The 25,675-nt window shown below is 42.0% G+C and overlaps 1 protein-coding gene across 1 annotated transcript in view; it reads left to right on the top strand.

Annotated features, from left to right (window-relative positions):
* The window catches only part of dgkg (diacylglycerol kinase, gamma), a 234,602-nt gene that overhangs the window by 15,286 nt on the left and 193,641 nt on the right, over positions 1 to 25,675 (top strand). The window contains exons 2-3 of the mRNA XM_085374679.1: positions 12,459 to 12,934; positions 20,287 to 20,363. Of these exons, the coding sequence (XP_085230805.1) occupies positions 12,868 to 12,934; positions 20,287 to 20,363 (144 nt within the window). The 5' untranslated portion in view covers positions 12,459 to 12,867. The remainder of the gene's footprint in view (positions 1 to 12,458; positions 12,935 to 20,286; positions 20,364 to 25,675) is intronic.

Genomic DNA, 25,675 nt, shown 5'->3' with positions numbered 1-25,675 from the left:
AATAAGGAGAGATCACTTGGAAGAATTTAGCATTATTTATTGAGATTGAGAAATAAATGTGGCAATTAGACTCTGATCACACATCATGGCAGATCGGGAATCCCAGGACTGATGCAATTTAGAACAGGACCCCCTGCAGTCTAGATGCTGGTGGTGGTGAAGATGAGGACTGAGGCTTGACTAGAGCTCTGGCTGAGGTGACTGAGGTGGAGCTGGGGATGAGGTGGGTTATATTGGAAGATGACTGGACTAGAGTAATGATGGCAGTATTGAGACTGACAGAGTGAGAAGGCAATAGTCCTGTAAAGAGCAGAAAAGCAGCTGGACACTTAGAAAAGCAGGCAGAAGAGTGATTACACATCTTCCGTATTGAACTTACACATAAATTCATTTAAATTTCACGTGGTTCAGTCTTCGAGATCACCTTCTCTTTCTCACTTTCTCACTCACTGGGTGGGGTTTAAAGGCTGTCAAATGGTAGGGCTTTCTGTTGTGGGTGGAAATGATAAACGTTTCCCCATTATAAACATTCACAAACAAGTTGAATTCAAGTGTGTCTACTGATATATAAGCTGAGCTCTTGTGTCAGAGTAGATCTGAGGAAAAATACAGTTTTAGAGTAAAAGAAATGAATTGCACCAAAAACACTCAATCCTCAGTTCAGTGAAACATAGGCTTTGTCTGCCTTTGTTTCATTAAAACATAGGCAGACAATGCAGCATTGCAGTATGAGCTACTACATAATGCAGGTGTGAACTGGAGCTAGAATGTGAGGTTTCTAAAGTGTTTTGGTAATCTACCGACCCAGTTATGACAGGATGTCTATATTTAGAAGTGCTTGGATCATGAAGATTATCTCAGTGCTGTAAGTGACTGATGTTTGACACAGAAAAAAGCTGCTGTCTCTATCCATTTAATCATATGGTCACACAGTCCTATGGCTTCCTGCAGCGGACAGGGAAAAATACTTTGTCTCAGAACATAGCTTCAGCTATCAAAACACTCTTCCTGTAGAAGGGGCCTTCCCAGTCCACAGTATCCTGTTTAGCCCTCTACAGTGGGGACGTCAGAAGCATGCTGCATGGCATTTGGCTTCCAGTTTTACACTGAAGTGCATTGCCTCACAATTTCTTAGTTGGAATTCTGATGACTGGACTATGAATCAACCTTCTGCTTTTATCCTGCAGACTCATCTCCATTTAGTCCTCTCTGCACATAATCATGTCCCTGTTTACACTCCCTTCCTTCTTCTGTCGTATCACTGAACTCATCATCACTATCCTAATTTGGCAGTGCTTCTCTCTCCACATGCTTAATATCTTGCAACATGTCCTGCTAGTGAATGCTGAGACATCAGACCGGAGTGGTACGTAGGTTCAGATTGAACGGTAATAAAATGGCACATATTCAACTTTCTGCTATCATAGTTTTAGTCGAGGAAATTTGGATGACTGTATTTCTTGTCTTTATTTTGTCATTCAAAGAAATAAATGAAACTATTATATGTTTAAACCATAGAGGTTCCCAACGCTAGCAAACATGATAAGTAACAGACTAATAAAATACTAGAATTTCACTCACTCGCACTCACAAACTGCTTGGATGGGTTGCACCACGGAGTAAGTCACATTATTTGTTACACAATTCCTTCAAAAATGTTCCAAAAGGCACCAAAACAAACAAAGTTGTAAGGGACAGTTTAACGTCAGACAGCCAGTCTGACGTTCAACTGTGGACGGATCTCTAAGTTTGATAATTAACCATATTTTGACCTAAAGAGGACATGTTATAGTCTTTGTTTTCATTATGTAAAATATTGCGATCAATAACTTTAAACCAGCTATTATTGACTGTCTCCATGCCAATGAGTAAGTGGATTTGTCTCAACTCTTAAAACCTCTTTACGTCAGAACAGTGTGGAGATGTTGCTCTCTAGCTGGTCTGTTCTAAAGATAACTGTTGTCAACCACAGACTGTCAGTTGAAAAATGCAGTGCAGCAGGCTGACAAATTTGTTTGATATAGGGAAAATTTCTTTACTAATACCAAAATAAGTCTATTATGGAAGATGTTGCTTGTAGTGCTGAATTTACAATGAATCATCTCTTATATCTGCTGCTTTTGGTTTCACTGAGCTTTATAGTGAGTTTCCGCTCACTGTTAAGCTGTCCAGCCCACAACTTCACTGTTTTGGTTCAGTCTCACCACCCACGCATTGTGGTTTGTGCAGAGTTTGCGATCCTCATGCGGCTTTAAAGGGTGGTTCCTTTCATTTTATGATAATGTAGCTTACACACATATGTCCAAACATTCTGAAGTGCTGTGCTATTCTTTAAAACACATCCATAAGTTTTGGTGGACCTTTTGTAGCACCACAGTGACAGAAGAGCTGCTGTAAGTGTAAATAAACAGAGCAGTGACATACAGTAATTATATGCAACTCTAAAAGCATTAAATGTTTACATGCATATTTGCCTCTTCCAAATTAAAGTGCCACCAACCTGGCAACAGTGTCAAAGGCTGCTATTCTACAGTAGCTAACATGTAGCATATGAACAATAAACAAGTCTCAAACCACATGGAAAACAACAAGGCGATACGGCAAATCAGGAAAACAAAGCCAGTGTAACAAAGCTTGATCCTTACTAGCCAAAAATTACTGGAGGAAAGGAAAGAGACGTCTGTGGATGTGTGCATTTGTCAGACCCAAAACCCATGCAGGGTGTCCCTCCAGGGGCTCTACAGCTGCTCTGGTGACCTTAGATAACCTGCTGAACCTCCATGGTGGTGATGTCTCATTCGTATGTCTTCCCTGCCATCTTTCGATGGTACTTTATGGGCCTACTCTGGTGACCACGTGTAAGATGACCTGTTTCACTACAATGCCTTTTTGTTGTCTGCCACCTAAATGCAACTTAAAAAACTATGTATCTGGTAAAGGTGCTATTGCTTTTTCCGGCATGCAGAATGAACATAATGTGCATGGAGGTGTAAATAACCCTTCTATTTTTCTTTGCAAAGCTCTATGAGTCACCGTCGCATTTTAAAACCACAGGCAACAGTTTTAATGCGGAGGCTCATACAGCTCAGCTCTGTTTTGACTGGCTTATTGAGAATGAATTAAAGACTGGAGGGACTCAGGAATACTTGCTTTATTTCATAAAAATATATATATCACTCTCTGAGAGAGAGGCATATACAAAGACTGACGTTACTCTCACATCCTAGTATATTTCCTGATTTTACACTAGGTATGTTAGGTCACTTTGTGAATTAAAAACCTCTGAGTGAAAAGACCAATTGTTGCTATGAAGATCTAAATCCCATAACTCCACCGAGGTTTGACTGGCTTTTTTATTGATACTTATGCAACATTAGCTTTTTGTGTCCTTGTCTTATGGATTTTTTTCTTAAAAGTCCAGCTGATGTTGAATCATTAAATTTCATTGCATTTTGTTAATTTGTTAAAAATAATTTTTTACAAACAAAAGTTTGTAAAATTCATTAATTTCTTTTTTTAATTTTTTATTTGCACCCACAAACAGTATTGAAAGTCTTTGCTGAGATATAATGGTCATTTAACCAGCCAGTATGGCAACAACAAGCTTCATGTAAAGTTGCCTCTGCTCATTATTTGCATATGGTTTACCAGTTGTAAACACCTGGTGGCCCAAACTGCATTCACTCTGTCAACTTCTGTAAAACAGAAAACACATTCATTTTTTTTTAAGTTTTTACTTTTAAATGGAATAAAATATGTTTTCAGGGTATACAGTGGTAACAGTAGTTATGAAAGCTAGTTTTAACTGCCAAAACAAGCCCAAAGACACTTCAGTCCAGCAGAATTTTATCCATTCAAAATCCAACTGTGGAGCAATTAATTACCATTATCAAGCTAACTTTAATAAACAAGCACTCTGATGTTCTTTATTCTGCATAATACACAGACTGGTATCCTTCAAGTAGTCCGCTGGACATGTCACTTTCCTTTTACTTTTCAATCGATTTTCCACCATCTAGTGCACCGCGTCTTCCCACTGGTGAACTCACTTCATTGTTTCTTTTGTTGTTATTTGATTGCTTCACGTTAACGTTCAAAATCACTAAAAACATTCACAGTAACATAATAAAAAGCAGAATTACGCTGGTATTTCCAGGTAGAGTTAACTAATTTATGTAAGGCAGGAAAGCAGAAAACTAAAAGCACTAAAAGTAGTTGGAACAAGAAAGGGAAAAGTTAATGGAATAACTAAGAAACACAAACAAGACCGGAGAAAATGTACAAGCCAAAGAAAGAAGGAGAGATGAAAATATTTTTGGACGGTTGGCACTTTTGTTTTCGTCGCAGCAGTGCAGAAGGAGCAACCTCAGTTTATGCCTAATTTAGGCATATACCCTTAAAATATAGGTCAATCTTACAATTGCTTAATATTATATTACAGACACAGTAGTAATTATTGTCTACTAGTATTTATCAGCACCTAGCAGTTAGACTGACTAGGCACTAGTTAAACCAATCCTTGAAGATATTTTGTGGTTCAGTAAACAATCTGCATGGTTTATATGTTCATGTGCAGTATCGATCCATGGCATGTAGTTACATCTGGTCATAGCAGCCATAGTGATTCCTGTTTCCCTCTTTGCCTCTCTTTGTCATGTACTCCTGTTACGTCACAGTTGCCAGGCAACCTCATGAGCAAAACAGAATCCCTCTCTGCTCAGAGGGGGAGGCCCACTACCCTTGATCTGCACGTGCTCTGTCTTTCAGTCATGGATTCACAGCATGTACATATAGACCTCCCCTTTGTTCCCTTCCCATTAGTAACATCAGTAAACATGCACAGCCTGTTACAGCATGCTGCTGGCTGTTTTCGCATGTAGTCCGGGAGTGAGGCGAGCACCTGATAGAGGACGAAGGGAGAATATTAAGGAATAAAGCATGACACAGTTTCCCTGTGATAATGTTTGGACTGAAGAGTCCTTTCTGTAAAACCCGAGCGAAATTAAAAAGGCCTTGTGTTGCTTCTGCAAACAAAACCTCCTAAAAGCAGCAGAGGTGTTTAAAGTATACACTATGTACTGCTGGGGGTGCAGGTTATGCCCACTGGATTTTTGCTGGGAAGTATTCCTTTAGGGCTTTTTGGCAGAAGGTATTTCTGACTGAAACACAGAACTAAGATAAGGTAATATAAAGGGCAGCAAAGCAAATATTCATACGAATAAATGTTTGACTGTTTGATTTTCAGTGCAAACTTTTAAGTATCCTGAATATTATAATATACATACATACAGTGCATGTCACATTTTTATTTTGTGGTGTGTTTATAATAATTTCTGGTTATATCATTTCTGGTGTTTAGCTATTTATTTTGTATTTTTACCCTGTAATTTAATGTTTAAATATTTAGATAAAGGAATGTATAAAATATATAAAGAAAATAGAGTACTGACTCACAGTATTGCTATAAGGTGATTATTGACAAAAACTATTATGTTTCAGTGATATTTCACTTGGTTGCAACAGCAGGGAATACATGATGAACATTTGCATTTTTATGTTTGCGAACACGAGACCACATTGGAGTTTTAAATCGATACCACAGGTGCATCTACTGAAAATCTTTGGTAAGTTCAAATCTCAGTGATCTTGACCTCAAGATCAAGGTCCAAAGTCATGTTTTCTGAAAATCTTGTGAACACAATAACTTGAGAAAGAGGTGAAATGTAATTTTCCAGGACTAATTCAAAGCCTGGTGACCTCAAGATCAAGATCAAGATTTGAGGTCAAGTTTTCTGAAATTCATTAGGCGTGCCATGTATGCAGTTTAATGATGCATGACTATTACATTATCTACAAAGAAGCTGGGTTTAAACTGTAAAAGCTCTGCTATTTAGAGTCACTGGGTTACTAATCAAATCAGTCTTTTAGCACTGACTCATTCACAAAAATGCAAATACAGACATGAAACAGCTAAATTCCAAAACCAGTAGCCTATGTGTTGCAATCCTACATTACATTTATGTTTTCATCTATGATTTGGTAATTATGCTCGCTATAAATTTAGATAAGATAAAAACTACATTTAATAATGAATAATAATGGATTGGATTTATATAGCGCTTTTCAAGGCACCCAAAGCGCTTTACAATACCACTATTCATTCACTCTCACATTCACACACTGCTGGAGGCAAGCTACGGTTGTAGCCACAGCTGCCCTGGGGCAGACTGACAGAAGCGAGGCTGCCATATCGCGCCATCGGCCCCTCTGGCCAACACCAGTAGGCAAGTAGGGTAAAGTGTCTTGCCCAAGGACACAATGACCAGGACAGAGAGCCCAGGGATCGAACCGGCGACCTTCCAGTTACAGATGCGATTCCCAACCCCCTGAGCCACGGTCGCCCCAATTTAGCTAAGTAAACATGCATAAATCATATATATATATGTGTTTAGCTTACGCATGTTTCCTCAGTCCTGGCTTTGATGGCAACTCAGACCTGACTTTTGCCTTTCAGGGTCACCAACCATTTTCATACTTGTCAGCCCACCTATACCATCTCACACCAGTATTTGACAGCATTTTTCATACAAACTAGTGGTGACCGAAGCAATCTGCTAGAAACCAAAGCAATAACAGGGAGGTTTTTAGTGACATTACACACACACAAGAATTGTGTGAGAGCATACAGCATACAAATCACATCAGTGACATATTTACAGTGTAACTATTGTTTTGATATAAACAAGTGAATAACATCAAAACACAGCTGTGCTGAGCTGTATTTTTATGTTATTTAACTATACATTTTTACCTCTGTTGTTTTGACTTGAGCATTACCCGTGTAGTAAATGTTTAGCACCCTAAAGTCCAAATACTATAGTAATTCCGAGTGCATTCTCTCTCAGTAGTTCACGGTGTCTCCAACTGGCTCAGAAGCAATGGCTAGAATCCCAAGTGCTTTTATGCTAATCAGAGCTTTGAAGGGTTACAAATAACAACCGTTTTCTAGCCATATTTCATTCAGTTGAGAATCATTTCTAAAAATAAGCTCTTGTTATTCCCTCGGTAAATTAGAGTTAGTCACCCGTGCTTTTATCTCTTCTCTTTTGGAACTACGTGTACTCCAACATCAGTCAAATAAATCCTCTCATTTCTAATTTACACAAAAAGCACAAGCACAGATTCTTCCAGGAGCCAAGATGGATAATATCTCCTTTTGTTTTTTACACTTTTACACTGGAAACCTCCAAGTTTTACCTCGTGCTTTGAGCTTCTGGTAAAGTTTCAGATGGTTCCATCAGTGAAAAGACTTTTTCTCAGCAGACTTTATGAAAGTATGATAGAAAGCAGAGGTGGCTGTACGCCATTCTAGTGGACTAAGTGGAATGCAGCCATCGTTGATGTTACAGAACACACCTGTGCTTTCTAATGTTACTATTAACATTAATAAAATACACATGAAATAAAATCAATGTCACAATACGGCCGTGTGCAGGCAAGAGTAGGACCCAAACGCAAACTCACAGAGACAAAAGGTAAACTCAAAAAACACAGCTTTATTGCTGGCGTGAAGTGGGACATGAAAAACAATACAAAATAAACTAAACTGGGAAAACTAAAGCACAAAGAGCCACAGGGAAAAATCACACAGCTATGATGGAGGACGCAACACTGACAAAGAGAAACATGGGGCTTAAATACACTGAGGGATAACGAGGGGGAATGAGCCACAGGAGGAGAGCACAGCTGAGAGTAATTAAGCAGGACGAGGCAAGGGAAGCAAAACTAGAAACATTAACATAGAACAGACTGTGAAAGTAAAACAGGAAACACACTGACGGAACTCAAGACATGTGGACTTAACAGACTGGGGGAGACAGAACATAGGGATCTGAAACATGGAACAGAAAGGCACAGTAGATCAACATGAACATAACAACGCCACAGGGGAAGAGTAAAACTGAACACGATGAACACAGAAACACCAGACCTCTTCACAATAAAACAGGAAACATAATGAGACGTAGACATGACAACCCAAACTTCACAATGTAAGACACAGACATGAAACACATGAAAAGCAGGGGAGATTTACCATAGTTGGAAACACGAGGGGGAAATAATAAGAACTAGAAACACTTAAGCATGATAACAACTGAACTTAGGAACCTGAAGGGCTTACATAAACTAAAACATCAAAATGAACTAAAACTCAAAACACTGGGTCATAAGACCCAGGATCGTGACAGAGCCCCCCCTTCAAGGGCGGATTCCAGACGCCCAAAACCATGAACAAAGAAACAAACACGAAACAAAACCAAAACAACCCGCCCAGGGCGGGCGGTGGGGGTCCAGGATGGAGGGCCCGAAACCGACCAAAACCAGAGCAAAAGTCCCACAAAAAGGGCGCAAAAAGCCCATGAAAGGCACTAAAGCTCCGGTGACAGTTCTCAAAACTTTCCGGGGGCCGACCTGGAGGGTGACAGCACAAAAGTCCACAGTTAAGTAGTTCAGGGGGCCGTCCTGGAGGTCGATAGCATAACAGTTCATAGTTCAAAGGTTCAGGGGGCCGGCCACGAGGAAGGAGGCAGTGGCGAAGCAGGTATGGCTGGCCACACTCGGGCGGCTTGGCTGGCGGCCGGCGGCGACGTGGACAAGACCCGTCGGGTGGCTTGGCTGGTGGTCGACGGTAGTGTGGATGTGGACGTGACCCCTCGGGTGGTTTGGTGGGTTTCCATGAACAGGCTGTTTTGACAGGCCCCGGAAACAGCCATGCTGGACGTGGCTTGGCAGGCGAGACGAGCAGAGGTGTGGTGTCGACCTCTGGCTGGGCCGTGGCAGGACCAGGCGAGGCAGGACCAGATAATGGCGCTGCAGTCGACGGCGTGGAAGGATGCTGGACGGGCTTGGCTGAACCTCCAGCTGGCGCAACAGGACCAGGCGAGGCAGGGCCAGCAGGTGCGGAGACCTCTGGCTGAGGCGAGGCAGGGCCAGACGCAGCAGAGGCAGAGGCCGGACATGGCGAGGCTGAAGACTCTGACGAGGCCGGACATGGCGAGGCTGAAGACTCTGACGAGGCCGGACATGGCGAGGCTGAAGACTCTGACGAGGCCGGACATGGCGAGGCTGAAGACTCTGACGAGGCCGGACATGGCGAGGCTGAAGACTCTGACGAGGCCGGACATGGCGAGGCTGAAGACTCTGACGAGGCCGGACATGGCGAGGCTGAAGACTCTGATGAGGCCGGACATGGCGAGGCTGAAGACTCTGATGAGGCCGGACATGGCGAGGCTGAAGACTCTGATGAGGCCGGACATGGCGAGGCTGAAGACTCTGATGAGGCCGGACATGGCGAGGCTGAAGACTCTGAGGCTGGACCAGGCGAGGCTGAAGCAGAACCAGGTGACAGTGAGGCAGCCGCAGGTGGTGGCTGGACGGGCTCCTCGGGCCCCCCAGCTGACGTGGCAGGAGGCTGTGTAAGTTGCAGCAACACACAGTCTATAGTGGGTGAGATGAGTTCGTATAAGTTCTCAGACTGAGGTGTAGCAGAACCAGGCGAGGTGTCGTCCTCAGGCTGAGGCGCAGAAGCAGCAGGCGGTAGCGCAGCAGGTGGTGGTCCTGCAGGTGGCGGCACTACAGCCACAGGTGGTGAAGCAGAAGGTGGCCGGACGGGCTCCTCGGGCCCCCCAGCTGACGTGGCGTGAGGCCGGACGGGCTCCTCGGGCCCCCCAGCTGACGTGGCGTGAGGCCGGACGGGCTCCTCGGGCCCCCCAGCTGACGTGGCGTGAGGCCGGACGGGCTCCTCGGGCCCCCCAGCTGACGTGGCGTGAGGCCGGACGGGCTCCTCGGGCCCCCCAGCTGACGTGGCGTGAGGCCGGACGGGCTCCTCGGGCCCCCCAGCTGACGTGGCGTGAGGCCGGACGGGCTCCTCGGGCCCCCCAGCTGACGTGGCGTGAGGCCGGACGGGCTCCTCGGGCCCTCCAGCTGACGTGGCGTGAGGCCGGACGGGCTCCTCGGGCCCTCCAGCTGACGTGACTTGAGGCTGGACGGGCTCCTCGGGCCCTCCAGCTGACGTGGCATGAAGCTGGACGGGCTCCTCGGGCCCTCCAGCAGTGGAAGAAAACTGCTCCGCTGCTCGGGATCGCTGACGGCGTGAACGCCGTTTTCTCCGGGAAGGAGGGGGAGGAGACGTGCCAGCCCGCGAATCCTCCAGCAGACCGGGCTGAACCTCCTCCGAGTCTTCATAGTGGAGAGGCCGATCCGGGCGGATGTGTACGGTGGAAACGAGGAAGTCCTGGATGAGAGGGTTTAGCGTGCCAAATAGCCAGGGAAGTCCAGAAACCATCCTCTGCAGACGGATGGCTAACTCCTCCTGGTACTCTTCAAAGGGCAGCGCAAACCATTCCTGGCATAGAAACTCCACCGCATAGATCATGTCCTCCCGGAGCTCAGCGGAGGGATTATGAGTTGCTGGGTCCATTGTCTGGTTGCGTCCTTCTGTCACAATACGGCCGTGTGCAGGCAAGAGTAGGACCCAAACGCAAACTCACAGAGACAAAAGGTAAACTCAAAAAACACAGCTTTATTGCTGGCGTGAAGTGGGACATGAAAAACAATACAAAATAAACTAAACTGGGAAAACTAAAGCACAAAGAGCCACAGGGAAAAATCACACAGCTATGATGGAGGACGCAACACTGACAAAGAGAAACATGGGGCTTAAATACACTGAGGGATAACGAGGGGGAATGAGCCACAGGAGGAGAGCACAGCTGAGAGTAATTAAGCAGGACGAGGCAAGGGAAGCAAAACTAGAAACATTAACATAGAACAGACTGTGAAAGTAAAACAGGAAACACACTGACGGAACTCAAGACATGTGGACTTAACAGACTGGGGGAGACAGAACATAGGGATCTGAAACATGGAACAGAAAGGCACAGTAGATCAACATGAACATAACAACGCCACAGGGGAAGAGTAAAACTGAACACGATGAACACAGAAACACCAGACCTCTTCACAATAAAACAGGAAACATAATGAGACGTAGACATGACAACCCAAACTTCACAATGTAAGACACAGACATGAAACACATGAAAAGCAGGGGAGATTTACCATAGTTGGAAACACGAGGGGGAAATAATAAGAACTAGAAACACTTAAGCATGATAACAACTGAACTTAGGAACCTGAAGGGCTTACATAAACTAAAACATCAAAATGAACTAAAACTCAAAACACTGGGTCATAAGACCCAGGATCGTGACAATCAAGATGCTAAAAAAGGAGTAAACAAATAGAACTGTTTTTTGTTTTTGTTTTTTTTTTGCTATACTATCTGTGGCCACTAGAAGAAATAGAAAGCTTTTGGGGTGGCTGTAGCTCAGGTAGTAGAGCGGGTCACCTACTCAAAAAAACCTTCGATAAAGTGCTTGTGTGAATGGGTGAATGCATGAGTTGTATTGAGTGCTTTAAGTGCTCAGTGAGAGTAGAAAAGCGCTATCTAAGAACCTTTCCATTTACCATTTACTTTAAGAAGGGCTCATATGCCAGCTCTTTTAATGTTAAAAATGTTTTAAATCACTACCTTGGAGCACATGCAGTTTTACACAAGTACCAATCATAATTTTTAGACTTATGGAACAATAAAATTGCTATGAAAATAGCTTCAAAATCCGGGGTTAGGTCTAAAGTGACCAAAACCCTGTTACAAACATGCTGCAGGTCATAGGGGATGAAAACCACGTTTATAGCAGGTCCAGTGCTGAAGTAGTGAACACTAAGAAGTGGAACTAGTTGATTATCAGCAAGTGAACCATTTAAATAAGACCATGGTGTTGTTCAGTTGTACACAAATTGCACTATCACGTCACATATATCCATTTTAGTAGTTTAATTGTCATCATGCTGAAAATCACAGAGCAAATGATTCTGTATTAAATGGCTATACTAGTATATAATAACAACTGTAATGTGACAAAACAACAAAGCTCAGGTTGGGCAGAGCTTTGCAAACATAATGTTAACAATATGATTCCAGCATTAAAAAATGAGCTGCTTGAGTCTACAGGGACTTTTCTTGTCGTGCACTTACAATGTATTTCCCACGGGAAATGTTCAGAAGACAAAAGGCTCCAAAAATGTATCTGCATCGTTTCAAATTTCCCAGGTCAGCTGTAGAAAAGTAATACATTTGTCACAAATAGGAAACTTTAAAGGCAGACTGGTGGTTTAATTTTGCAGCATTTCCCTCAGCTGTCCGCCCCTCACTTTTATAAATCGTTTTTTGTTCATACTTGTTGCTTCTTTTCCTCCTCCCATTCATTTCTCCGTTGTGCCTGCTAACATGAGGCTATCTACATATTTCATATCGAATCAGAGAAGCCTGATGATCAACTCAATAAATTTGTTTCTCTTTTCTCTCTTTTTCCTCTCCCTCTCTCTTTCTCCAGGACAAAAAAGGGATTTTTGATGTGGGCATGCTGAGAAAACTTGTGCCATCTTCCGGTGATCAGGATCAGTTAGCAGCCTTTGTGGACAGACTTCCCATTGGTCTCATTGCTTCAGGGGCTGAACTGGATCGAGTAGACTAAAATCCTATGCTATTTTATTTTGTGATTCAAAGGGACAAATTAAATATCCAGGGAGGGAAATATAAACATCGTCTTCCCTCCCCCACTGTTCATGTGGCCTCAGTTTTTTCAGCTTGCCCTCCTATGGTTCTCGTAAAGTAGGAGCGATGACATCCCAAAACCTCTTCTTCTCAGTCTTTTTACACAACGTGACCGAAGGATAGCCATCAGTTCCCACTGCAGCACTCGTGGACTGACACCAAGAGCTCAGCCCCTGGCTTCAGGCAGCATGGGAGACAGTAGCTGGGTGTGTCTGAGCCCGGCTGAGTTTAGCCAGCTGCAGCAGTACAGTGAATGTGAGTACCCATGTGACTTTGTCCGGAGATTTGTTTGCATGGCAGATTTAGGTACATATAATGAGGTTTGTCTGTATGTGTCTCCATTTGTGTATAGCACATTCATGTATGCATTAGATGTTACTCAAAAGCTTTGTTTGCCAGTCCAAATCATGCAGTCCTCCAGCAGCCTAAGCCTATTTTTAATTAGATAATTAGATGTTTATTTATGATAATGTGCACAACATTTCAAATTATGTATATTTACAGTTAAGTGATGTATCCATGCATGCGTTTAAATACTGCCTCCAGTGGTGAGAAAAGGGGTACTGGTTCTGTTTTAGCTAGAATTGCAAAGCCACTTTGGGGCCATGTCAAGAAGAGCATCTGTTGTAAAAATCTGCCACATAAAACATGTAGACCAGCCTGCTGTGGTGACCCCTCGTGGCAAGGAAGCAGCTGACATTGGGATCAGTATTTTATAGACATATATATGTCATATTTATACATAAAGCAATCGGAGGGATCCAAACACTGGCCCTTCAACCTGCTTGATTTGTATTGCATGACTGTTTGCCACTTATTAGCCTGCTGAATAAGCCTTGTGGCTATCTCTTCCCTCACTGTCAGCTGCATTTGTTAGTCAAAGGAGCATCTGTCTTCTTGCTCCTGCTGGATTGTGCGTGTCATTGTGAGTGATGAACAGAGTGTGATTCTCTCACGGAAGCTATTCCACCGAGGAATTACACAATCATGCATAAGTCATTGTCTTATAGACCCACACGAACAGCATGCAACATGTAAGATTCACCGGCTGATTGCAGAGCCATTAACCCCAATCTTTTCATGGTGATAATAGTAGGTGTTCCCCTAAAGATGATAGAAAAGTCATGCATAGGACTATTTTACTGTGTATGCTCTGATTTAAAGCTGTCACTGATGTTGTCATTGGAGTGGTATTAGGACTGTTTGAATCTCTATCTCTCCAAATACTGTATTATTAATTTAATATACAGCTGTACCTAAAACAGTGATGCACAAAGTGGCGTTTTTCAGTTTCAACAGGTGCACTAGAGGGGCAACAAGGAGACAACCCCCAAAACATAAATGGTTTTACAGGTGGAGCCCACTGACATTTTTCACTCCCTATCATTTTTGGCAGTTTTTTCCCCCACTAGTTTTGCATTTACTGTACCTAGGGTCAGTGTCACTACTGGTAGCATGAGGCGGTACCTGGACACCACCCAGGTTGGTAGTCCAACCTCTCCTAGATGGCACATCACTATCTTTCATTGGCAGAAAGTTGGCTGTGTCTCCCAGCACAGCCTCAAAAGCATGGAGGAGATTCTAGGAGAGGCGGTTACTCTAGGAGGGCTAGAGTAGCTGAGCTGTAGAAGGTCCTCATCTATCACGTTACTGATATCTGCTCTTTTGTGCAAAGAGGAATAGGATGAGCACTTTCAGAGCAACAAAATTACCTCCAGCAGGCCACTGGTGTGAATATCTTAGACCAAAAAATCAGAAACTGACTTCATGAGGGCCTAATGTCCTCTTGTGGGCCCTGTGCTCACTGCCTTGTGTCGCATTCGCCACAGAATACTGAATTGGCACGTCCACCACTGATGCCATGTGCTTTTCACTGATGATTCATTCTGAGCACGTATGACAGACATGAAAGTTTCTGGAGAAGCCGTGGAGGAGGTTATGCTGCTGGTAACATGATGGCCTGCGGAGGCATATCCATGGAGGAATGCAAAGATCTCTACAGCACAGGCAATGCCACCCTGGTATATGGCTGAAATCCTTGAACTCATTATTGCTGCTTTTTAACTAAATACAGGGAGTGCAGAATTATTAGGCAAATGAGTATTTTGTCCACATCATCCTCTTCATGCATGTTGTCTTACTCCAAGCTGTATAGGCTCGAAAGCCTACTACCAATTAAGCATATTAGGTGATGTGCATCTCTGTAATGAAAAGGGGTGTGGTCTAATGACATCAACACCCTATATCAGGTGTGCATAATTATTAGGCAACGTCCTTTCCTTTGGCAAAATGGGTCAAAAGAAGGACTTGACAGGCTCAGAAAAGTCAAAAATAGTGAGATATCTTGCAGAGGGATGCAGCAGTCTCAACATTGCAAAGCTTCTGAAGCGTGATCATCGAACAATCAAGCGTTTCATTCAAAATAGTCAACAGGGTCGCAAGAAGCGTGTGGAAAAACCAAGGCGCAAAATAACTGCCCATGAACTGAGAAAAGTCAAGCGTGCAGCTGCCAAGATGCCACTTGCCACCAGTTTGGCCATATTTCAGAGCTGCAACATCACTGGAGTGCCCAAAAGCACAAGGTGTGCAATACTCAGAGACATGGCCAAGGTAAGAAAGGCTGAAAGACGACCACCACTGAACAAGACACACAAGCTGAAACGTCAAGACTGGGCCAAAAAATATCTCAAGACTGATTTTTCTAAGGTTTTATGGACTGATGAAATGAGAGTGAGTCTTGATGGGCCAGATGGATGGGCCCGTGGCTGGATTGGTAAAGGGCAGAGAGCTCCAGTCCCACTCAGACGCCAGCAAGGTGGAGGTGGAGTACTGGTTTGGGCTGGTATCATCAAAGATGAGCTTGTGGGGCCTTTTCGGGTTGAGGATGGAGTCAAGCTCAACTCCCAGTCCTACTGCCAGTTTCTGGAAGACACCTTCTTCAAGCAGTGGTACAGGAAGAAGTCTGCATCCTTCAAGAAAAACATGATTTTCATGCAGGACAATGCTCCATCACACGCGTCCAAGTACTCCATAGCGTGGCTGGCAAGAAAGGGTATAAAAGAAGAAAAACTAATGACATGGCCACCTCGTTCACCTGATCTGAACCCCATTGAGAACCTGTGGTCCATCATCAAATGTGAGATTTACAAGGAGGGAAAACAGTACACCTCTCTGAACAGTGTCTGGGAGGCTGTGGTTGCTGCTGCACGCAATGTTGATGGTGAACAGATCAAAACACTGACAGAATCCATGGATGGCAGGCTTTTGAGTGTCCTTGCAAAGAAAGGTGGCTATATTGGTCGCCGATTTGTTTTTGTTTTGTTTTTGAATGTCAGAAATGTATATTTGTGAATGTGGAGATGTTATATTGGTTTCACTGGTAAAAATAAATAATTGAAATGGGTATATATTTGTTTTTTGTTAAGTTGCCTAATAATTATGCACAGTAATAGTCACCTGCACACACAGATATCCCCCTAAAATAGCTAAAACTAAAAACAAACTAAAAACTACTTCCAAAAACATTCAGCTTTGATATTAATGAGTTTTTTGGGTTCATTGAGAACATGGTTGTTGTTCAATAATAAAATTATTCCTCAAAAATACAACTTGCCTAATAATTCTGCACTCCCTGTAAATGTCATGATGGGAGGTAATGAGTTTTACTGGTTAACCTGCAAAATTCACCATTCTTTTGTTAGAAACCGTTCATGATATGTCTAGTGAATTACTCACACAGTGCAACTTACCCTACTGTAGCACACAGTTAGTGTTTGGCAGAGATATGGTGAATATGTATGGAGTTGGAGATGCAGTGGAGGGATTTGCATATATATCCATGCATACTCATTTAGAAAATAAACTCTTTAAGGCAGGAAGAGTTTTTCCCATGGAAGAAACTTAATGACACATTACAGAGGAGGAACTTGCATGTTTTTAGAAACAATGCACTTTCTTACACTTAACATGTGGAAGTAGCACAGTGGATTAATGAAGCCACCTACACACACACACACACACACACACACACACACACACACACACACAAAAACCCACCCTCCAAGCCCTCCTTTTTTCTTGCTGCGTCTGTGCTCCAGCAGGGTTTTTGACCTTGGCTGCCTTAGAGAAAAAATGTAGCGAGGAATACAATAATTTGAATGGGTGAGTGAACATTTTTGACAATATAGTGTATCAAAAATATTTTTGGCTGCTCTCTTGTTATCAAAAGCTCCAGATACTTTAATTTGGCAAGAATTTACCCCCTGTGCCTTTTGTGATACAGCTGCAAAGGGATTTGTGTCTCCTCACTAGATCGGGTATTTTAACCCACGTCTCACATTACCTGAGACTGTATCCTCATTCTCTGCATTTGTCTCCTTGTGTCACTCTAATCACAGCAGATATAGGAAACACTTCCATACTTCCATAACACTTTTTTCTTTCTTTTTTTTGCCTGTCCCGTTTGGCTCTTTTGCCATCAGAATTATTGTCTAAAGGCAAAGAAAGATGCCCAACAGATTTACTTCCATAACGCTGAGATTACCAGTGAAACTAGGCCTGGAGCAGATGGTAAATGGACTGATTCTTATATAGCACTTTTCTACTCTCAAATACTGAGCTTCAGTACAGATTCAGTTATTTATATGTCTTATCACCTTAAATCTTCACTCAAAGACAAGTATCTTTGACAGTGCATATATAGGTGTATCATATATAAGAGACAAATGTTGTTCCTTCAGTATGCTGGCATTACTAAATTTGGCTCATTGCTTACATATATTTATAAAAAGAAAATGTACAAGCTGTGATAACTGTTTCTGATAAAATGAAGAGTAGACTGATATATGAAATATTCCTTTATTGGGTGAGAAAATCAGACCATGTCATAACTGCTTTCAGTCATACAGAATAGATATCAGAGCCTTAAACAGGCTGGCTTCTACTAAATGGGTCGAACTGGGCAGAAAGTCTACAAGCACATAACATCCTTACAGAATATGATGTAACACTATAGATCAACTTACCTCAGAATATATAAAGCATATAAACAATTACAGCAATATGATGCAACAAACACAGCAGTGCTACTGATCCAAAACACTCAAAGCTTCATAGAACTGAAACAAACATTTGTTTTTAGCTCCATTCTGCTGCTGATACATACTTTAGGTTTCTGAATATTAAACTTGTTGCTGCCTTTCATAGTGTGTAACTTGAAGGCCCTGAGTACTTTCTCCCACACTGAAAACACTGGAATGATAAAATTATTTGAACATTACCTAATAAGACTGATTCAGGACAGACAATTAGTTATTTTAAACTTTTCTAGCAGTCCTTCACAAACAGGGAACGGTCTGTCTATTCTCTCCATCTGTCAGCTGCTGCTGGCTCTTCCTCCTCCTCTTCCTCACACACTGCTGAGTTTGTCCTGGTGGATCATCAGATGATGTGCAGCAGTGGGTCCCTCAGTCTGTCCTCACTCTGGACACTTGCAGTTGTCACACATGGAAATCAAATGTGTGATAAGCTGCAGGATTCAAACACAAGTGTGACTTATAAACACATGTTCATACTTTTATTCCACAATCAGAGAAAAAGAAACAGAGAGCGAGTGCAGGACAGACAGACAGGTGACAGTCTCAGGTGTATACACTGCTACAAAACAGCACAAAAGAAGGAGGATTTAGTGTTTGTGTTATTACGAAACAAGAGGAGTTCCCAGATGGTACAGTGGACACATGTGTGACTCCTGCGATTAAAGCATCTTTCTTTCAGCTTAACGAGTGAACCGTCAGCTGTTCAAACACACGTTAAAGTCCGTTTGGCTCGACACCACCGAACAGAGGCAGCAATATAACATAGCTAACATTAACAGTGCAGTGAATCCTCCTTGTGCTGTGATATTCAGGACTGCAAACCGAGCAGCATCACTGACTTTCAGCTTGTTGTGTTTGTGGATATATGACTGACTTTAATTATCCATAAAATCATCACATTCTCTGTAAGATTAAGGTCAACTATATATATATTTTTTAAAGTAAAGGCTTTAAAACCAAGTTAATTCTGAAAGTACAGACATCACTAATGTCACATAACTTTCCCGACATGTGGCCAACAATAATGGTTTAATGTTCTTCATTAAAAAAATATTTGCGCATAAATAAGTGACATAATATTCAGTACTTACTTCTGAAAGTTTACTCTTCCTCCGCTCCGCTTCCACCGTTTTTTTTCGGCAAAATTATCCACACCACCACCGCACTATGAAGTCTGGGATATGTTGGGCCATGAAGGCTACACCGACCCATCCTTAAAATTCAGGGAAATTATGGACGCATTTGAGGGCCGCATTTCGAGCAGCCTTTGAATTGGGAAAGCCTTCTCTTGTCGCTGTGACGTAATCGGCCTTAAAATGCGGCCTTTAAGGCTGCAGACCCCAAATCCGGTCATTGGTACTTCCTGGCTTGTGTAGTTACTAGGTAACAAAAGCTCAACACTGCCCCTAGCGTCCTGGAGCACTTCCGTTGTGTTTTGGAATTTGCATGTGTTTTTGAGTTTGCAAGTGTTTTGGATTTTGCAAGTGTTTTGGAGTTTGTACGTGTTTTTTAGTTTGTACGTGTTTTGGATTTTGCAAGTGTTTTGGAGTTTGTACGTGTTTTGGAGTTTGTACGTGTTTTTTAGTTTGTACGTGTTTTGGATTTTGCAAGTGTTTTGGAGTTTGTACGTGTTTTGGAGTTTGTACGTGTTTTGGAGTTTGCATGTGTTTTTTAGTTTGCAAGTGTTTTGGATTTTGCATGTGTTTTGGAGTTTGCATGTATTCTTTAGTTTGCAAGTGTTTTGGATTTTGCAAGTGTTTTGGAGTTTGTACGTGTTTTGGAGTTTGTACGTGTTTTTTAGTTTGCAAGTGTTTTGGATTTTGCATGTGTTTTGGAATTTGCAAGTGTTTTGGAGATTGTACGTGCTTTGTCTCTAGGGGCCACCGTACTCACGGAGTACTTAAAGCGCTGTATAAAACATGCCTAATTCACCCAATCACACCCACTTTATCTATACATAGTGCTTTCTAACGACATTCATACGCATTCATACTCTGATGGACGCATCGGAGAGCAAATTCGGGTTAGTATCTTGCCCAAGGACACTTGACATGCAGACTGGAGGAGCCAGGGATCGAACCACCAACCTTCCAATCAGTAGGTGACCTGCTCTACCTCCTGAGCTACAGCCACCCTGTTGTGTATGTGTTGCGGTGATGGTGGTCCTGTGGTTTTCATGCACACATGTATATTTGGTCTTTCTAATTATTAGATAGATGGCTGTGGGATGAGGTCAGTATTCTGCACAAAGGCATTTAGTGTGTGCGTATAAAGGATTTGCATCAAAAAGTGAGAACTACGCAATGTCCCTTTCCCCTTTTAACAAGGCTGACTCACCAGCTTAACTGATCCAGAGCGCCTTCTTACAGATGAGAGTGTTTATCTGGGAATTTATTTATGAGTTGTATCATGTTTATTTATTTTTTGTATCCTCATTTTGGCTAAGATGTATGTGAGTCAAAGTAAAATACATTGCTCTGTGTTTACTCAGTTTTTCTCTTGCCTCTTCAGACTCCACAAAGAAGCTGAAGGATGTGCTGGAGGAGTTTCATGGTGGAGGAGTCCTTTCCAAATACAATCCAGAGCAGGTGTGTCTGCAGCACAATTCCCTGCTCCATTATTCTTCTTGCACTTTGATCTTTTTGTCCCTTTCTGCTTGATATTCTGACTCTTTCCTGCACACTAACAAAAACAGAATCAGCCTCATTATTCAGGTGCTTGTTAAGTTCCTCTAACTCAGGGTTCTATGAGTCTTCGAAATGCTTAGTCAGCCCCAAATTTAGGATGATTATCTGTGTTTAAACACAGCCCGAAATTCATCACTACCTGCCACCTGATGTCAGCAGATCAGCTCCCAGCTGTATTGTAGACTCCTGTGTCTGCGGCTTTTGGTGGAAAAATGTTTATATCATCGTCTGGGCTTTGAACAGCACTACTATATTTCTTAGGCAGTGGCGTGTCTAGAAAATTTTTGTTGGGGGGGCCAGGTAGCGGCACAGATTTGGAGAAGGGTGACAGATGTAATTGGCAGATAATGTTAAAAAAAAATCCTACCAACCGTTAGGTTGTAAAGTTTTTAGATACTGCGTTGATAAAGTACAAGAGATACAATCAGTGCTTTGTCAGTGTTTATTCAGCATTCAAGGACAGCAATATTTGCATAGTATTTTTACTGACATATAGTGCACATATGTTTTGGGCAAAAACATTTTTGAATATTAAAATTTTTATAACATTTTTAACAATTAGCCAATGCCAATGCAAAACTTTATCTGCCTATTAAAAAAAAGAAGACAATCTTCTCACAAACTGGTGTTTGATTTTGAAACAGGGAAAAAGTGGGGAAACAAATGAAAAGACTAACATTTGAATAAAACCTGAAAGCAAGTAAATACTTTCTATGCTGCCTCATGGTAAACTATGGTAATATTGATGTATAAAGAACAACACTGGCTGATGATAAATACAGTCAGCTGGCATGGTGACACTGCCAGTATTAACCTGCAGGGCTGGACTGGGACAAAAAAATCGGGCATTTTCACTACAGACCAGCCCACCAGGTATTAAAGCTATAAAGCCTTTGAATGAAAACAAATGCTGTTGTGACAGTGATGTACAGTCTTTTTGGTATATGTATGATTTCTATACATTTTACGTCAGATAAAAACTTTGTTCGTAAGATTCAGATAATTATTTAATAAAAGCTAGATATTTTAAATGAGAATAAGAAAGAAAAGTATTTCTTTGTGCCCACCTTTCCCTGTTAATGCCCTACCTGGCCCCCTGGCAAAACTTTGCTAGATCCGCCCCTGCACAGTTACCAGCTGTCAGCTACTTAGAAAAGGATCCTGGTGTTATTTGTCTCTCAGAAACAGTTCATAACTTCCCTTCAACTCATTCATGTCACCTAAAAGGTAAACCTGTTTCTCCATCACCTGTTCAGCTCTGATGATTCAGTAAGGACATCTCCTGGTTTCATCTGCATGTTTCCCTCTCACCACATATCCAAACCGACATCATGACCAGCAGCTTTTACAGCTGTGGCTCCAGCAAACATCAGCTGATACTAGAAATTAATATTAAATAAATTCTAACAACAGCTGATCAAGCTTAAACGTGCTGCTGTTGTTTAGCACGACATCTGCTGGGTTCCTCTTTCTGGCGCAAAGTGGGCGATAAACAAACGCGAGAGAAAAGCCGATCAGCTGATCATTGATCAGTTTCATGATTGAAGTAGGAACAGGAGAGGGAGGGGGAGAGAATGAGAGAAGAAGAGGCAGCTGTTCACAGAAACACCTGCATCCGTACACACACACACATATGTGCAAGCATGGAGAAGAGGGGCAGCAACACCAAAAATACATATAATATAACATAAGTCCATAACTGCTCGGGGACCCTGACAATGAGTCACTACGTCACTGACATTCTGTTTATTTATTTTTGTACGATGGTCTTTTTTGGTCTTTTGTTTTTACAAAAAGCCTCTAATCGTAAAAAAGCACAATTAGAGCTCCAGTGTATTTAGTTAAAGAATTATTTTTGTGCCTGTATTCTGAACTAAATCTTAACAAAAGCTATGTCATAATATTAAAGGGTTAGTTGTTATTGTTGTTCGTGATCTCCTATTCTTATGCATCAGACGGCTATTTAGGTTAGAGTCATGGTTTAACATTTCATATGGCTTAGGGCTAATTTTATACGTCGGAGTGGAGGACTGGTGAAGGTAATCAACTGATGTTCATTAAATCTATGTTCTCATGTGATGTTCAGCCTCTCCCTGCCACCTTTATATTCTCATATGAGAGCCTCATTTTTCTTTCTTACTCTGTTCATTATCACCTCCACTTGGCTGTATGATTGTCCTCAGTATTTGCGATGACACAACTAACAGCCTGGCTGGACATTTGGCGCCACAGAACCAGACTTAATGTTCACGTGGGCTTTCTGAGACCCCGTTGTCACCTGGCGCCACCGTGACGACTCTAGCCCTGCATCTGCCATCCATCAGTGTGTGTGCGCTTGTGCATGTGTGTCTGTGCGTGTGCGCATACATAACCCCCAATGAGTCATTGCTGCATCAAGCTAGCTGTTGTGGAATCCACTCAGGAAGTAGACCTTTCTTTCTTCCCACTCACTCATTGTTTTTATTGAGCTTTTATTTTTAGCCAAAGTGTGGTCCGGAATTTTTACACTGATAATAATAATAATGAAAAATGACTGACACATGGAGCTGTCGGTGTTGTTGGGTTTTCTCCAATTTAGCAAACAAATAAATATCGCCCTATCATTCTCAGTGACTGATGAGTGACTGAGAAACAAAGACTGAACATCACACCCACAGATTTCTTTTAACAACAGGCGCAGTCTCTATAAGCATCTGTCATGACAGTGTGGGAGTGATGCCTTTTGCCTTTGCTCTATGCACTTTGTTTGTTGGCCAAGGTTTCAATGAAACAGTGCAAATGTTTGGAGAGCTGTTTTTGAGACATGCGAATTATTTATGTGCTTAAAATGTTTAAGTTGGGTGTGCACTTCATGATTGTCAGGTTGATGTGATTTGGATGTGCTGGCTGATCAAAACCAGACAGACTGGGTCACTTCCAGCTGGGCTTAGTTGGTGTTGACAGCTTGTAGAAAGTGTTATCTTTATTTTTAGGAACCAGTCATTGTTGCCTGTTCTCACTATGTTTTTGAAAAATATATCTAATATTTGTGATTTACAGAGTGTTCACAGGATGTTTTCCCTGTGTCTCTGTGTGTGTTCATAGGTGACTCTAAATTGGCTGTAGGTGTGAATGTTCTTCTACAGCAGCAGTCCCCAACCCCCGGGCCACGGACCGGTACCGGTCCTTGATTCGTTTGCTACCGGGCCGCGAGAGTTGAGGCTCGGGTGTGAAATTTATGGTTTTGAGGGTTTTCATCATTAACTCGGTTTCCCTGGGTCTTTTCCCGTGTTGTAGGAGTGTTTTATTTTGAAAGTAATATTTACACGTTACCATAGCGACCAGAGTGCATTAAGGGGCAGAGAGGAGGATGTTACTCTCAGTGTTGTTGGCGCATTTCTGGAGGACGCTGCTAATAAAGTTACACAATTACACAGCGAATTCATGTTTATTATTATATTAACAAAATACCACAGTTTTTGTCTTGGTCGTATCATTTTATTTTGTTGTATTAAAAGGCCGGTCCGTGAAAATGTTGTCTGACATTAAACTGGTCCATGGCGCCAAGGTTGAGGACCGCTGTTCTACAGCCAGTAAAATAAGTACTGAGTATTGAACATGGCACCAATTTTCTAAGGAAATATATTTCTAAAGCTCCTTGACATCTCACCAGATTTTGGTAACAACCCATCCAAACCACTCATGCAAAGAAATCAAACCATAGATGTCCATAACTTATGTGCAATAATCAGAAATGACACAGGGAAAAAGTATTGAATACGTGAAAAAAGCATGGAAATCAAGACACCATACACTATCAATTAGAAATTAATTAGAAAAAAATCTTGCAGTGCTAATTAATATCAGCTGGCTTAGTCCCAACTGATGGCCTATAAAAAGGTGTCTCATTACCAACGTATCACACAAGAAACCTCTCACGATGGGTACAACCAATGAGCTCTCTCGAGACCTTTGCAACTTTAATGTTGCAAACATAATAATGAGATTGGTTACAGAAGAATTTAAACTACTAATGAATGAATATATGGTTTGATTTCTTTGCATGTGTGAATTGGATAGGTTGTTACTGACATCTGGTGAGAATTTCATGTCAATAGCACCTTTGGAAATATATTTACTTGTTTTCTTTTTTCTTTCTCAGCAGGTGACCCAGGTGATTGATATATGCATTTTTTTTCTTTTTTTCTTCTTCTTTTTTTTCTTTTTTCTGCTCATTCTGTTGGTTTTTGTTTTTTGCCCTTCTCCCCCGTCCCTCTTCTCAGCTGTTTCTCTTTCCCTCTTTCTTTCTCCCCTTCTTTCCCCCAGTCAAGTCTGTCCCATATTCAGTAAGTGAAAATAAAATAAACAATAAAAGGTGAATCAAATGGACCATTATGGCAAGGCTGGGATGGTCAATTTGGTAAAGTAAATCCGTTGGGCATCTTTCTTTGCCTTTAGACAACAATTCTGATGGCAAAAGAGCCAAACGGGACAGGCAAAAAAAAAAAAAGAAAAAAAAGAAAAAAAGAAAAAAGGAAATATATTTACTTAAAAAACTGGTGATGTGTTCAGTACTTATTTTGCCTGCTGTATCTCTCTCTCTGTCAACTCTGTGTCAAACTGGCTACCTGTCCATGGTGGACTTTGGCTCCTGAGACCCTGAATCTGGTAAAGGAAATAGAAAGGAATGGATGGATTTGTGGCTGCTGTAAAGTCAGTTTTTTTTCTTCCATGAGGAAGCTAGCTGGGGCTTTTCTCCACTTCACAGAGGTGGTAAACTTTTATTGCAGGCAGTCTTTTATTTGTTATAAGTAGATATGAACAAATCCTGCTTTTGTGGTGCTCTTTTTTCCTCTGTTTAAGTGACTGCTTTAAGCAGCAGTATCAGGGTCTAGTCTTTTTTTAGATTCTATTTTTGGCATTTTAAGCCTTTATTTGACGGCACAGTGGAGAGAGTAGACAGGAAAGCTGTTCGAGAGAGTGTGATGGAATGACACGCAGGAAACGATCTGGGGCAGGCTCAAACCCAGCTCACTTTTTACTTTATGAAGATTTTTTAGCTGTTCTTGCAACTTCTAGTAGTTAACTTATAAAAGCACACCTTAGAATTTGCTTGTTTAGCACGCGCTAGTAGTTCTGGGGCAGGTTCTTCATTCATGCCTGGCCCAGCAGTTCTCTGCTCAGGTGCTTAGAGCTGATCAAAAATGATAGCTGTGGATGGAACAGTGATGCAT

This window comes from Diplotaxodon limnothrissa, linkage group LG16 (assembly GCF_057381915.1).
Source record: "Diplotaxodon limnothrissa isolate DT_005_m linkage group LG16, D_limnothrissa_male_GT1.1, whole genome shotgun sequence".
Lineage (NCBI taxonomy): Eukaryota > Metazoa > Chordata > Actinopteri > Cichliformes > Cichlidae > Diplotaxodon > Diplotaxodon limnothrissa.
The sequence above is the reverse complement of the archived record's forward strand: the minus strand, read 5'-3'. Positions and strand labels throughout refer to the sequence as shown.